Genomic DNA, 15,321 nt, shown 5'->3' with positions numbered 1-15,321 from the left:
CCCCTGTTACAGCCCAGACTCGGAGCAAGATGGGAACCCGGTGTCAGAGGGACAAGCAGCGCTGCAGTGGGACGAGGCCAGTCCTGGGTGGTCTCCTGCCCTTCCACTACCAGAGGTCCAGGGCCGCAGTCGGCGTCTGTCACACCACATTCATGTCTGTGTCTTCTCGTCTGTTTCTGAACTCGGCCCCCAAGGGAGTTCTTGTGTCACCAGTACACCTGCCATCTGGGCAAGGACGCTGGTGTCCCTGACTGTGGAGCTGTCGCTCCTGCTGGTGGTCATCGGGGATCAGAGCAGGGTTCCCAGGCCCTTCCGGTGGCCGTGGTGGGTGGCAGGACAGACAGACAGGCTTCTCTCTTCAAGGAGCCGTCAGCTTAGCTTAGAGTCAGAGAGAGAAAGGAGAGGGGCAGGGGGAGGGAGAGGGAGAATAAAGGTAAAACTGAGAGAATGCGGACAGAGGCTGAGCGGCCAGAACACTAGGACTCCAGGGCACTGTCCCCTCACGCGTTCTCCTGCCTGTATGGTTGCGTGGCTCCCATGAGATCTGGAATTCTGCCCACTGAAATGTAAGCCCTGCGGGCAGAGGGGGAGAGCTGGTGGGGAAGCGCCTCCCCGGGGGTGTTAATCAGGTTGCCAGCTTTGTCTCCATGAAGCAGATCCATTCAGCGTTCCCGACAGCCTCCAACTCTGAGCGGTCACCCCCCTTCCCCCCCCAAGTGACAGTGCTGTCTCAGTGGTTGCCTCATTCAATAGAGTCAAATAATGTCTTTGATGTGTGTTCATTTCAGATGTTTGAGAGTGACGATTTTGCCCTTTTCAAAAGTTGTCTTTTTAATATGTGGGAGACAATTTCGGGGAAAAGGCTTTATGTGTTTTCTGTTGTCTTAAGAAAAGGATTTTTTTTTTTTTTTTTTTTTTTTGCATGTGGGTGTTTGAGGCCTAGAGAAATTTGGGCTGAACTATTTTACATAGGAACTTTAAAAAGAGAGTAGCAAACAGTGGGAAATGGGAAACGAAGGTCGTTAACCGAAATGTGTACCCCAGCATGCACTGGTCAGAGTCACAGGTTCACCTCGTCCAGCTCTCCTTAGACGGCTCTAGAATGCCTACTGTGCGCTTCTAAACTCCTCCTTTCCTCTCTGTGTAGACTGGTCATCGTTCATGGGACGTGATGTACAAGAGGGTTGGAGACCACCAACGTGGTGTGTTACTAACACCAGAGGTTGGTCTGTAAACAGCCCAGAAGTTTATAACCTTAGAAAGCCATCCCAGCATTTGCAGAGAAATAAAGGTATCCCGCTCCCTGGGCCATTCTGATGTGGCCCCTGGGGCACGGCCTGCCCGTCATCAGAATGTCCTGTCTGCCAGCCCTCCAGCCGCCACGCCCACACTGAGCGCTCTGCTCTGTAGCCTGTGCAGTGAAAAACCGTGTTTTCTCTTCCTGTCTGAGGACAACAATTGTGGGGACAGAGTCCTAGAGGCAGTTTCCAGGCTCTCAGCCTCTCGTGGAAAGGTGCTGGCTTGGGTAGTAGATGGCCGTCAGCTATAACCAGTTGGCCAATTAGCCACTGATATAACTGCTGTGGCTACACTAGCAGAAAAATGGGGGCTGAGCTAGCAAGAGTGGATTGCAGCTAGCAGGCGGAAAAGGGGACAGCAGGTTGCAGGTCATGTGGATCCAGCCTCCGGTGAGACTATGGTGGTATGACTCCCCCATCTATGGCTCCGTGGGTGTTCCTTTTTGGCCTAGCCACATTCCGCGTTCTTATGTGGGGAGCGGGACCAGAGACCCCGCAGGCCACCCTGCATGACAAATGGTGCAGCGAGCGGGGTGTCCCATCTGACACCAATACACACAGAGGCAGTGCTCACCTGTCCTTAAAAACGCTGTTTTTATAGTTACAGCCAAGGTTATACTTTAGTTTATAATCCAGGAAGGTTTTCTGGCTGGAGGAAAACCTTCCCACCCGCGGCATTGGAAACGAGACCCGATTTGGATGCCTGGCTGGGACCCACTGCCCATCTTTCCATAAGGACCGTCCTCGCGGGCCAGGCCCAGCCACACGGGGTCCAGCCAGAGGGAGAGGCCGGGCAGTCGCGGCTTGAAGCTGCGCTTTACATTTGGCTTCTTTTGTCCCTTCTTATACCTCAGGACACATAATATTAAAATGAACTTTGTGGAACCCCTTTGAAAAATTCAAAGCAGGTGTCTAGGGAAATGCAATTTATAATGCGAGTAGTCCCCAAGCATGAGACATCTGGGAAGAAAGATAATCCAGGAGGAGCCTGGGAGGCAAAGCCCAGCCGCTGGGCTGTGGGCAGCGCTCCATGAATAATCACCCCCTGGTTCTGGGCCCAGCCACAGGGACGCCTCAGGGCGAGAAGCAGACACGCGCTGGCGTGCAAATGGGGGGTGAGTGGAACAGCCGGGGCCAGAAGCGGGGCCACCGGCGTCCAGGTCTGGGGTGGGCCGGCTGGGGCTGGGGTGTCCGGCACTCGCACGTGGGACAGTCCCCAAAGGGTTGAGATTTGAGGTGCTGGGGAGCAGGGCGACGTCTTGTCTGCGATGATGAGAGTGACAGCATGTCACCTGTGGTCCCCTTGGCTGAGTTCACGTTCCTGTGAAGAGTTCAGCTAGTCCAGTGTTAAGACGCTCCTCAGCCAAAGCTGGCCTGGCGCTGGGGTCTCTTCCTTGGGGGGTTCTGGGGACACCTGGTGTCTCTGTGGTCAACTTGGGGGACACAGGGTGAGAGGTGAGGTGAGGTCAAAGGTTAGAAATCTGAGGCCAGGACAGCTGCATTGATTCTACTTGAACCAAACTGGAAGCACGTCTGTGTAGCAACCCCAGATTCACGGGAAAGCCAGAAATAAATAAAACTCCTAAAATTACAGGCAAGAAACACATAAAACTCCTAAACTTGTAGCTCAACACGCGTTGACTCACAGCCCCCTGTCCTTACATACTCCCGCCTCTTCTGTCTGGTAAGCTTTGCATCTCTAAGCTCTGAGCCCTGCGTCACCTCCTCTGTGTCCCCATCTCTCAGTCACAGCTGGAAACACCACACGCAGAGGGGGAGGGGCCAGGTCTAGCCCGTGTTAGCAGTTTTTCCACAGAGAACGTCCCTGCCAGGGGCTGCTGGGCATACGGACGATTTGAAAACACTCTGTTCAATTTTGAGGCAGGCTGTTCTAATTCCAGATCCCCAGGTAACTTCACAGGATTTTTTTCTTTGTTTTTTGCTTGAAGCATGGAAGCCATTTCTTCTGTGCATGTTCCCTCACCTGCCCTAGGTGGACACGTGACTACAAATTGCTGACTGAGTCAGGAGTCTGCGGGCTCCGTCCTTCACCCTGGGCTCCTGGGGTGACTGAGGAGGGGGCCTCATCCTGTGGGGGGGAGGGGTTCCCAGAATCCCACGCTGACAGTGAAGGTGGACACTTGGGTTCCGGGGCCTCTGGACCAGGTGGAGACATCCCGGCCATCAAACACCCTTCAGTGACGAGCCTGGTATGGTCGGGGTCCGACCCCCCAACCCCCAGAAGCCTTCACTGCAGAACCAAGAGGTCCCTCAGTAGGAATGTGGGTTTCCTGCCACCCTGATGAATACACCCCCATTTCCTGGTCCCTGGCCCCCCAGTGACTAATGGGAGGGTCCACATCTGTCCCCCAGGCTGATGGGCCCCGACGCCGCCCAGTTCCTCCAGGAAAGTGGGTGACACGCTGACTCACCGCCCCCGCTCTGGCTGCACCGCACCCCTATGTTAACACCCCCGTCCAGATAACACTTCTGGGAATGTTCCAGACCTTCCTCCTTGGAGAATGGTACACAGCCTTCCTTCCATTCGGTTGCAAACTCCAAACTCAGACGGAGGCGAGATGCTTTTCCCACGCAGGAGCTGGGCCGGGAGGGGCCTAGAGGACCCAGGGCAGCAGATTCCCGGTTCTGGGTGTGACCTTGGCCCAGCCCAGACAGCGCTGTCTGCCCTCCACCCTCTGACCACACACGCTGGGCTTGCGTCCGGCTGAATGTTACATTCCCCTTGATGAGCGCAATTGGGGTGTAGAATCGGGGTGGGGACTTCCGCCTCTGAGCTGGAGGCGATGGGGGTGACACATGGTCCCTCTAGCCCTGGCTTGCGTTAGCATTCTGTTTACATGGTGCAAGCAACACACAAACGCACCTGCTGTTAAAATGACACGTAAAGCTGTCCTGGAGGGCGTGGGTCCAGGCACAGGAGGCCTCACACATGCGAGGTGGGGTCCCACCAGGTTTCTATTTGTAGGTTTGATTCTATAGGTTTCTTGCATAACAGTTTCCCCCACTGGTGACCTTCCGTGGCACAGACAGGGCTGTGTCTGAGCAGGAAGTCACAGTCGGCTGAGGCATTCCACGGGGACAGAGGAGGAAGCATCCCTCAGCTTTCAGTGGGTCTAAATCCCTGTGCATTGTCACCCGAAAGGCTTCTGACACCCAGGGGCCGGCTCCCACCAGTTTCTGGTTCTTGCGGCCGTCCGACCAGCCATTCCAGGTCCTCCGTGGTGCTGGTGGGACCAGGTGTGGAAAACCGCCCTCCTCAGTGAACATGGAAGGGGTGCCAGGCACGGTGTCCCCAGGTGGCATTGCGGATGGCGTTGGGTGTCTTGGCCACAGACTAGAAAAACGGATGAGAAAAGAATGAAGGCTCGAGGTTTCAGGGGGTTTTTCCCATGGACTTTCTAGATCCTGACGTTGTGTCGTTTGGGCTCCCCGAGTTTCTTTATGGGGTTGGAGGTTCAGTTAAGCCCACTTACCTGACCCATGCGAGCTCAGACAGTGGGTAGCCCGACTGGCGTCTCACGTTGTCCTGCGGTCAGCGCCAGGCCCAGTCTGTCGGAATGGACGTCCCCTCAGGGGCCCTTCTTAGGAATCAGAAATCACACCTTCCCGCCTGTAAACTTACATTTCCTCAGTAAGTCACACACAAGTGCCTCTGAGTGTCCCACGCAAGCCACCATATGCTGGGCCGTGGGCACAGGAGCATTAAGACAGAGAGGGTCCCTGCCCGGGAGCTTTATTCTAAGGGGGGGACACAGGTGACAGACCGATGAACAGATAAATAACTAAAGACGTTTCACATAGTGTTCGGTGCTGTGGGAAAACGGAAGAGGCCACGGGAGAGAGAGACGGGCTCAGCCTCCGAGGAGGTGACATATGAAGTATTAGAGGAACTAGCCCCGGTCGGGGGAAGAATGTTCCAGGCAGGAGCTGCAGGGTTTTCAGGCAGTTTCAAGAGACCCCACAGTGTATTAAAATAACAAGGTACTAGAAGAAGAAAGCAAGAGGTGGGAAGATTCCATTTTGTCAAAACATCAGCAACGGACAGCGTTAATACGATTATAAATGCCACGGGGATGATCAGAGAAGATTCTAGAATCAGGAAACGATGGAGGAGCCCTCTGGTTTTGCGGGGGCCCCGTCTGGGTTGCCACAGGCTTGCCCACCATCAGGGAAACAGCAAAGCTTACGTGTGTGAGTTAGAATAGCGCTGAGGACAGAACGTCACCACTGCCCATCCTGCAGAAAAGAGCAGCGGACGTCTGGCCACCGCAGCCCTGAGGCCAGGGTGAGTGACGGCTCGTGAGCGGCAGCGTTTGCAGATGGGAGAATGCTCCGCGTTCTGAGCAATTAGAGGCCGGGAATCAATGAGACGCCCTTTGTCCCGCGAGCAGCCCTGGTTTCTGTGGAGCTGCTGGCTCCCTGAGCTTCTTGGGGACAGTTCCTGGAGGGGTCTCTGCGTCTTGTGTAGGACAGAGCGGCTGCTGCCATGTGCCCTGAGCTGGCATCCAGGAATGTCCAGGAGCAGAGTTCCATCTCTTGGGAGACAGCGGTAGTTGTAGGAAGCGGGTCGTGGACTCTTGTTCATTCTTCTGTCCACTCATTCAACAAATATTTAGTAAGCGCCTGCTGTGTGCCAGGCACTGCGGGTGGAGCCAGGCACTGTGGGCACGGCCTAGAGGGGAAGATGGCAGACAAACCAATCAGTCAATACGCAACCTGGGCTGCCTGGGGACCAAGGCTAAGAACCTGGAGATAAGAGGGCGGGGCCTGCAGGGGGGCGTGGCTCCGCATCGGCCCAAGGTCTGTCTGAGGAGACCTGAAGGGAACAACGTTTGAAGGGGCGGGCCAGCACGTGCCAAGGCCCTGCGGCAGAGCCCTGGACCACAGCGAGCATGAGCTGGGAAGTCAGTGGCTGTCACGTCAGTGCCGGGAGCCTGCTCCTCCGGCTGCATCACTAAAGGTGTCGTTCTCTCTCATTTCAGAGTAGGAGGCAGTACAGCGAGGCCACCAACCAGAGTAACCACGTCTTCCTGTACTGCGCCTTCCTGGATTTCAGGTACTGTCTGCATGGGAGACTCCCGGGCCAGGGGTGGGGGAGGATGAGCAGGGGCCATGCCACAGGGGTGCCAGGTGTGCACAGGCCAGGCCATGACCACGGCCCCCCATTTCTGGAAGCCACACGGTTGCCTGCTCTGTGAGTCGGGAAACGACACTGGACATGGGGCAGGTCACATCAGGACTTACTAGGAACAGCCTCTTAAAGCCCAGGGGACCTTCAAAACCCTGACCCCGTTCCGCAGAGACACTGAGGCCGCAGGACGGGTGACGCTGTTTGGGGAGCACGGTCCCTGCTGAAAACCCTGTGAGACCCCACCTCTGCCGCTCAGCCCGGACCCAGGGCCTCCCCCACCTCCCTCCCTCATGACCCCGTCCCGGCTCACCTGTGAGGCCTCACCTGCCGCCGTCCGGGCCTTCTGCTGACCTAGTCGTGATGCCCACTGCCAGTGTCTCCACACTCAAAGCAGGGATGGGAAACAGGTGCCCAGGGGCCAGGGAGGGGCCATCAGCGACCATGAAAGAGAACTGGGCGTGGGTGGGCTGTGGGCAGGGCGTGGGGCTCATGGACCCTCTCGGCTGCTCAGGTCTGGCCCCGTGCCTCGTTCCACGTGGGGTCCAGGCCCAGTGTTGCCGGAGCTTCTGACTGTTGGATTTTTATGTGAAGCGTGAAATGCTGCAGAAGCAGCAGAACACACCTGGGGCCTCCAGCTCACACCCCACCTGATGGCTGCTCACGCTTCCTGTCACCAGGGCTCCCACACAGGCACTCTTCCTCCGCTGTCCCCCCCCAGGGCTGTGCTGCCTTTGCTGGCGAGGACCCACCCATCAGAGAACCAGGAGGCTCAGGATGCTAGATTGGGGGGGGCCACAGGGCATTGGCTGATCCCCCTTTATCTCTGCTCCATGGGCGGTGGTGATTATGCACCCGGTCCTGCATAATGGTCAGCAAATACCTTTTTTGTTTTTGTCATCCTGGTGGAGTGGCTTTCTCTGGCTGTGACCTTGAGCAGTGCACCCCTCCTGCCATCTGCAAAAGGGATCGACGGCTCTGTGATTTCAGGGGTTCTGCCTGGGCCAAGCTCAGCAAGTTGCAGCCCATTGTTTGTAAATTATGAAAATTTGGAAGCATATTCTCTTAGAAAAAGCCATCCTGATTTTGGGGGCACTGCTTGTAGAGAAAAAAAAAAAAGTATGGCTAGAAAAAGGGAAACAGGATTTGGCAAGAACCCAATGGCATGTTGGGTTTTATTTCTGAAGAAATTTTAAGAACAAATTTTAAAAACAGAATAATGTAACACATGCAGATACCCATTGCCCCAAATTCATAAGTATTAGCAGGTTTATATTTTTAAGAGTAAAACTACTGAACCATCAGAGAAGGTGTGAAATGGCACTGTGACCTCCTGGCCTCCGTTCCCAGCCACCATGGGGGAAACAGCCTGTGTGTCCTCCCTGTCCATTTTCCCAATTGTTATTTAATAGGATACAGTTTACATTCAGCAAACCCACACTTTTCTTACACAGTTCTGTGAGCTTTCACACATGAACGTATTTGTGTAACCACTGAATCACGATGAAGAACAATTCCATCAGCTTCAAAGAGTCCCCTGTGTCCACCTGCGGTCGCCCCTCCTGCCCCCCCAGCTCACTGGGTTCATCTACTTCTCCTTTGCGTTTTATCGGTTCTTTTTAAGTGTATTTTGAAGCTTTGTTCTTAGGTGCATGCATCATCAGGATTGTTACGTCTTCTTGGAAAATTGGCCCTTTTATCATTCTCCAATGTCCCTTTTAATCCCGGGAAATATTTGTTGTTCTGAACTCCACTTAGTCTAATGTTGATGTAGCTATTCTGGCTTTCTTAATTAGTGTTTGCGTGTTTTATTTTTCCCATCCTTTTATTTTAGTCAAGTTAAATCTTTATATTTAAAGTGGGTTTCTTTTAGAGTGCATATGACTGGCCTTGCTTTTTTTTATCCAACGTGAAAATTTCTGTTTTTAATCGGTATGTTTAGATCGTTTATATTTAATATAATTATTGGTGTGGTTGGATTATAATCTACCCTCTTGCTAGCTGTTTTCTAATTTTCCGATCTTTGTTTCTGATGTTCTCTTTTTCTTACTTCATTTGGATTGGCAGGTATACTTTGTGATGCCATTTTATCCCACTATTCACTTCGATTGTGTACCTCCTTTAATTTGAGGTACAGAGTGTATATCTCTAATTCATCTGTGTCTGCCTTCAAATAGTTATTATCATGTCACATATATTCTAAGTCGTTACAATAATCTTTTTACAATTCCTTTTGACCATCGCTCATGCTATTCTTGCCATACATTTTCGATTTATAGATGCCATAAATGCATGATACAATGCTAATAATTTTGCTTTAGTTAATTAGTTATCTTCTAGAGCAATTAAAAATAAGAAAATAATAATTGCATATTTTCCCTTTGCAGCTGTTTTATTTCTTTATGTAGATCCAAGTTTCTGTCTGGTATCATATGCCTTTAACTTTTCTTGTACATTCCCAGGTTTGTTTGTCTAAGAAAGTATTCTCTTTCATTTTTGAAAGATATTCTCACTGGACTTAGAATTCTGGGTCATTCTTTTCTAGACTATACTTTAAGAAATGATACAAGCAATCTGCAACACTTTATTCCTTTAAAAAGTAAAACATCATAAACAAACACACATCCCATGGACCTTTATATCTTCTCTCAGTCTCCTTCCCTTTCCCCAGCAGTAACCACAATGTGTGTGGGGGTGGGGGGGGTGGGGGTTGAGTGTGTTTTCTCAATAATTTAGGTATGATTTATATTTGTGTGCAAAGGAAATATACGGTACTGTTTAGTGTCACATTTCCGGTGTCATTCCAGAAGTTTTGCCTTCTGCCCACAATTCTTTTAACCGATGTCCAGTATTTTATCATGTCCATGCATTGTTTTACTTAGACTTCCTGGGTCACAGGCTCACCCACATTTTCTCTGTAATATCGCGTGGCCTGGCTTCTGCGGCAGATTCATTTATGCACAGGCTGGGGAGCGCTTCTTGTTTTCACGGCTCCCTGGGAGTAGATCATGTGACTTCGGCAGCGGTAATGTCACTTGGGGCTAATTAAGGCACTCATTGTCACACCTTGGTGGCTTCATCTGGGAAACGTGACTTTCATGGTTTTAATTCCCAGCCACCCTTTGCATAGCAGAAGGTACAGTTTTTGTCCCCGTGGCTGTGTTTACCTAATTCAGTGCCTGTTCATTTCCAGGTCACCTTCTAGTGGAAGTATGGCATTCAGACCCTCAATAGACAGCCAAGCGCTATAAATAACACAGCAGCTGGAGCTGCTGACTCTGCTCAGGGCCTGGGAAAATTAGACCAAAAGGGATGGTGGGGAGGAGGACGTGACCCCACCTTTAAGTCCCTTTCCTTCTGACATGATTTGTAGGGTTCTGCTCCTCTAAGCTGGCAGGTTCCAGTGGCCCTGGCTGTGCTTCCTGCTAAATGCCCCCACCTGCCCGAGGAGGGCAGACCTTTCACCATGCAAACCACCCTGAAGCTGCTGTGCGGAGTCCCAGCCATCAGGCTCCGTGCCCACCCCCACCCGAGACTCACCCAGAGTTACAGTCACACCACGTCCTCATAGGGACACTCTCTGCCTCAGGGATGAAGGTCAAAATGCTGCCAGTGTGTGTCCCTGTCCCAGGACACCAGCAGCAGCAGTAAAGGGCTGAGCACTGGTCAGCCCATTGGGACACATGTCCACGGTTGGCGTCTTAGTTAAAACTGAACATAAAACAAAGAGAAGCCAGAGCCCCTTCATTTCTTCAACTTTACACGAGCTTTTCTCACAGGCCCCTGCCAAACACATCTGCCTTTGCTGATGATGCAAATTTGCAATATCCGGGAAGAACCACTTAAACATCATTTTGTTTTTTAATTTGAAAATCTAGAGAGATACAGAGAAGGAAGTTGTCATCGCTGATGGTCTCACCGTAAGGATTAAGCACAGTTACCCTTTAAGCATATTTGCTTCAAGTTGTTTTGGTCTAAGTTTATACTTTAAGAAGTGATACAAGTAATACACTGATACATTGTTCTTTTAAACAGTGAAGCATTATAAAAAAGCAAATCTTTTCTGTCTTATTCTGATCTCTTCCCCTGTCTCTGGAGGTAAGCACTCTGGGGAATTTTCTCAATAATTTATAATTTATGCTTATGTTCGTAGAAAATACATGGTCTTCTGTTTCACGTGTTAAACGTGATAGTACGTTCTGTTCTGTTTCACCCATGTTGGTGCACGTTCTGTCACATTTGTACGTCCCTTGTATTGATCCAGTCTCCAGGGAGGACGGACACTTCATGTTCTCACATGTCACCCATCACTCAGTGATTGCCCCGACCTGTCCCTGTGCATGGGGCTCAGAAACGCACCAGAAGGGGCTGCTGGGCCGACAGACTGGGACACGTCAGGATTTAACGGATTTGCTCCAGGTGTTTCCACTGACCACTTGTCCCATGTCTGCAGCTCCGGAGAGGGGGTCTGGTCCACCCAGGGCTGTGTCCTCACAGAAGGGAACCTCGGCTACTCCACCTGCCACTGCTCTCACCTCACCAACTTCGCCATCCTCATGCAGGTGGTCCCGCTGGAGGTAAGAGCCAGGAGTGGGGGACCCAGGCCCCAAGAAGGTACCCTTTCTACATCAGGCTGCAGGCAGGGCCAGAGCGACATGTCTTCCCCAGCAGTGCCCAGGGGGCTGTCAGCCTCAGGGGACAGATGGGGAGTGGACGGGGGCTGCTGGCCAGGAGGACCCCATGGTTAGGGACACCTGTGAGGCTCTGCTTATTGGCAAAAGAAATGTTTGCTTCAGGTGTTATCGTGGCCCCCAGGCGTCCTCGGGCAGCTCTCCCCCGCCCCCCACCCCCAAGAGGACCCCGTCCCTCTCAAGGAGTTGTGTGCAGACTGGAAGGCAGGCTCTGCAACTTGGGTGGGTGTCGTGGGGTGCACAGCTCAGTGCAATAAGCGAAAAAAGCCTGCGCACCATGTTTATAAGTATCAATCTGCCACCACTCAATGTAGGTGAACAGATTTAGACAAACTGTGGGTGTCTTCATGGAAGCAAACTATTTCTACTCATTGCCAGGAAAGGTCAATTTGAAATGGTTTACAATTACCCATGCTAAAAACGAACATAAAAAAAATGGAGGCAGTTATCACAGAAGACACCAGGTCCGAGGCGTTTAGAGAATTAATGAAAATGGCAGGAGGGGCCTGCCCCCCCCCCCACGTCAGGCCTTGTCTTCCTGAGCTCTGCCTTCTGGTGGTGAGAACAGGGCTGGGGGTGGGGGGTGGGGGAGGGCAGTGGGACAAACCGAGTCCAGAACAGACCCCGTCACCTACCAGCACACGCCTGGGCGTCTACGCCGCAGAACGGAGGGAATCAGAAAGCAAGGTGAGATGTAAGCGTGTCAAGTAGAAGGACCTTCACACCCTCCCCTAGAGTGGAAGTGGAATGGAGAAACACTAGTGAACATGACACGGATGATTTTGTAAATCCCGCCCAATTCGTCTACACCAAGGGAGGCCGCACCGTCCTGTGGATGGAGGGGATTGATCAGGAAATAACCTGCGGCTACTCAAGGATGAGTTACAACTATGCAAAGATTTGGATGGATTTCCATGTGAAAAGGGCAAGAGGGAGAGAACAATGGTGGACAGTCCCCGAGGCCCAGCCGGTGGGGAGGGGTGGGCGGTGGTGGTGGGCCCCCCCCAGGGCAGAACCCCCAGAAGCCCCGCGAGTGGCTGTTCTCTGTCCCAGTGGCTGGCCCCACCTGTGGCCGTTTCCCTGCACTGGCCCCCCTGGGCTGCTCCGGTGGGCTCCATGGGCAGCTGTCCTGGGCAGGGAGCAGGACCCAGGCGTGGGGCGGGCGGAGGCCGGAGGGGGGTGTGGCAGCCATAGGGAAGGTAGGTCAGTGAGACCGAGTCACACGCCAGTCTGGAGGCTGACCTGGGCCAGTGGCCATGCTGCACTTAGCCCACAGAGGTTTAAAAACATAGTTGTCAATATTTCGAAACTGACATATCTAAAATTTTGGATTTCTGGTTTTCTTAAACGAAGAAGGCTTCCACGCCTGACTGGTGATGGAGCAGCCACTGCCCCCTGCAGGCGGGGTGGGCTCAGTCCCCACCACTGCCATCGCTGCCCTCACCATCACGTCTGCACCGTTGTTCTGATTTTAGGAAGATAGTGAAATGTTTCCTGTTCTTCTCTAGGCAGGAAGATGGCATGTTCACCTAGGGGGACTCTTATCAAAAGAAAAGGAAGATAAATATATTCCTTTTTGGAAGGACAGCCCCACTTGTTCCGATGCAGCGCGCTCCCAGCTGGCCTCCCGTGTTATAGTAAATGCCTCTCCAGAGGCACTGGAGTTTGTGGTCTGTGACTCACAGCAGTCATGTCCTGAAGCAAACCCAGGCTTTTCTGGGCTTTTCTAAATCTAGCCGTGGGCTGGGAAAGGCAGGGCACCGCTGGGGCACAGAACGCCTTCCCACGACGGGAACTGTGGTGTGTGTGTGTGTGTGTGTGTGTGTGTGTGTGTGTGTGTGTGTGTGTGTGGTGGGGGGGGTCCCGCCTTCACAGGACCCCCTCCCCCACCCCTCAGGGCTACGTCCACTCGGCCCCTGATTATAGGACCTGGCCAGGTGCAGCCACCTGAAGCCATTGAGCCCGGCTCTGCCTGCCAGGGAGGGCACAGGCGAGTGTTGTGTGCAGCCCAACACCAGCGGGGAGCTGGTGAAAAGCCCAGCCTGGGAGCTGCATCTGTGTTGCGGTGGGTGTAGCACGAGCAGGCCGGGCCACGCAGCCGGTGCTGGGGCAGCTTCCCTCCTCCGGGGTTTCTGCGTGTGCCAGTCACTTACTCATGCAACTTCTGACACGTTCTGTCGTCACAACCCCTACCCCCTACGCCAGCCTTGGGTGCCGTCAGCAGTGGGTCCTACCCCACCTCTCCTATCTCCTGGTCCCTGTCGCCTTTCCCAGTGGCGCCTGTCTGTCACTCAACCCTCGGCCCCCCACGACTCCTTTACTGGGGTGACTGTAGCCAGAGGAAGGCAAGTCCCCAACATCTTTTTAAGGATGTAGGAGCCAAGTGCTGTGCTCCCTGAGGGCCCATTGGCCCAGCCCCCTCCTCCCCGGCCCCAGCCAGCAACCAAAAACCTCACCTGTGTCTGTCCTGGGCGGTCGGTGCATTTCTGTCACCGGGACGTGGGAGGCACCTGCAGCTGGCCTGAGGCACAGGCAGGCCGGCTGGGCTGCTGACAGATCTAGAGCTAGTTAAGCCCAGGGTGTCATCAAGCCTGGCTGCCTGGAGCCACATGCTCATGCTGTCCAGGGCCTGGAGGACAGAGGCGCGGGTCAGCACTGGGCAGCGTGGGTCGGAGCAGCTCCGTGGAAGGGCGACCCGGGGCCCGGAAGGCGGGCAGGGCCAGCCTTCCAGAGCCAGTGGGCGGGGGAGGCACAGGCCCAGGAGCAGCCAGGGGCCACTGCTGCGAGCTCCTGCCCTCTCACGTGTCCCCACTTGTCCTTGACTCTGTCTGAGGTTCCCTTTACAGCGGGAATGAGAGCCAGTGAGAGACGGGCACTGGGGGTGAGCCTGTGTGTCTGCTTAGAGCTGCTGGTGTTGGCTGTGCCCCTCTGAGTCCGTGCGCCCTGTACCCCCCGGCCCCCGGGCAGGCCTGTCCTGGTTCCAGCTCTGCCACAGCCCGGCCTCCCTCATGTCACCCCCTCCCATCGTCCTTCCATCCTACAAGCCCGGAGGCTCTCGCTGTGGCTGTCTCTGGGCATCTGGCCCATGTCTCTGCGTCTCCGTGCTTTCCCACTCTTCCGTACCTGGTTGTCCAGGTTAAGTCCCCTCCCCAGAGTGACTGGGAGGGTCTTGCTTTGCTGTCTGGCCCCTCCCGGCAGAATGACTGAGGCGGTGAGGCCTTGGGGAGCACGGGTACCCGCAGAGGGGCCCCTGGGGTGCGATGTGTGCTGAGTGGCCCAGGGTGCAGAGGATGGGGCACGGGAGGCGGCCCGGGCTGGAGGAGGTGGACACGGGAGACGTGGAGACACACATGGATACATGTTATGGTGTTTGAGGCGCGTGGCTCAGGGAGCGTGGAGCTCGCGGGGGCCCAGGGCTGGTGTGTCTGACTTGAGACCCCAGCTCCTGCAGCTGAGAGGGCTGCCATTTGGGGTTGCACAGTTCCATGAGCAGTGGCTTCTGTCACCATCCTTTGTGGCTTTGCCCCTTAATTTACCACGTTTTGTTATGGTCAACGGTGACAGGGATACTAGCAAACTCCCACACAGCCTCTCACACAGCACATCCTGTGACCCCGAACAGGCCTAGTCACTTTATACACCACGTTGGTGGAGTCCCCGCAGCGTCCCGGAAGTCACATGTCCAGGCCATCAGCTGGGATGTGGGCACACTGGGCCTTGAACCCGGCCTGTGGCTCCCGGGACCGGCTCTTAAGCAAACCCAGCATCTCCTCTGCAGCTATGGACACACCGCAGTCTAGACTAGGCGGCGTGTCCACCATGGGGATGGGGGTGTGCACGGCGGGGGTGGGGGGCGGCTCCCCTGTTAGGAGGGAAGGATTAGGCAGTAGTGAGGTGCGGCTGGCTGGGTGGAGAAGTTTCAGGACTGAGGGAGCCATTTGGAGCCTTTGAAATGTACAAACCCAATGGCTAACACCCAAGGACTGGACCTCTACCCGTGGCAACAACAGGACATTTGAAGGAAGAAGCAGGACCTGGTGGTCACCACACACTCATGGCCGCGCATTCAGCTGTGCATTCGCCCCGAGCCTTTCCAGCCTAAGCGCCCATCAGGCTCAGGCCCCACGAACCACCGCCCAGTTCCCATCCAGGACCCGGGCCTGCCGGCTGACCCTCTGCTCTG

At 54.2% G+C, this 15,321-nt stretch overlaps 1 protein-coding gene across 2 annotated transcripts in view; it reads left to right on the top strand.

The window, feature by feature from the left end:
• ADGRD1 (adhesion G protein-coupled receptor D1) overlaps window positions 1–15,321 on the top strand; it is a 102,030-nt gene that overhangs the window by 62,194 nt on the left and 24,515 nt on the right. For both annotated transcript variants that reach the window (XM_033098036.1, XM_033098034.1), the window contains 2 exons: window positions 6,302–6,375; window positions 10,901–11,024. In XM_033098036.1, coding sequence (XP_032953927.1) covers window positions 6,302–6,375; window positions 10,901–11,024 — 198 coding nt within the window. The remainder of the gene's footprint in view (window positions 1–6,301; window positions 6,376–10,900; window positions 11,025–15,321) is intronic.

Source organism: Rhinolophus ferrumequinum, chromosome 25 (assembly GCF_004115265.2).
Source record: "Rhinolophus ferrumequinum isolate MPI-CBG mRhiFer1 chromosome 25, mRhiFer1_v1.p, whole genome shotgun sequence".
NCBI classification, from domain to species: Eukaryota; Metazoa; Chordata; class Mammalia; order Chiroptera; family Rhinolophidae; genus Rhinolophus; species Rhinolophus ferrumequinum.
This window is presented reverse-complemented; position numbering and strand designations above follow the sequence as displayed.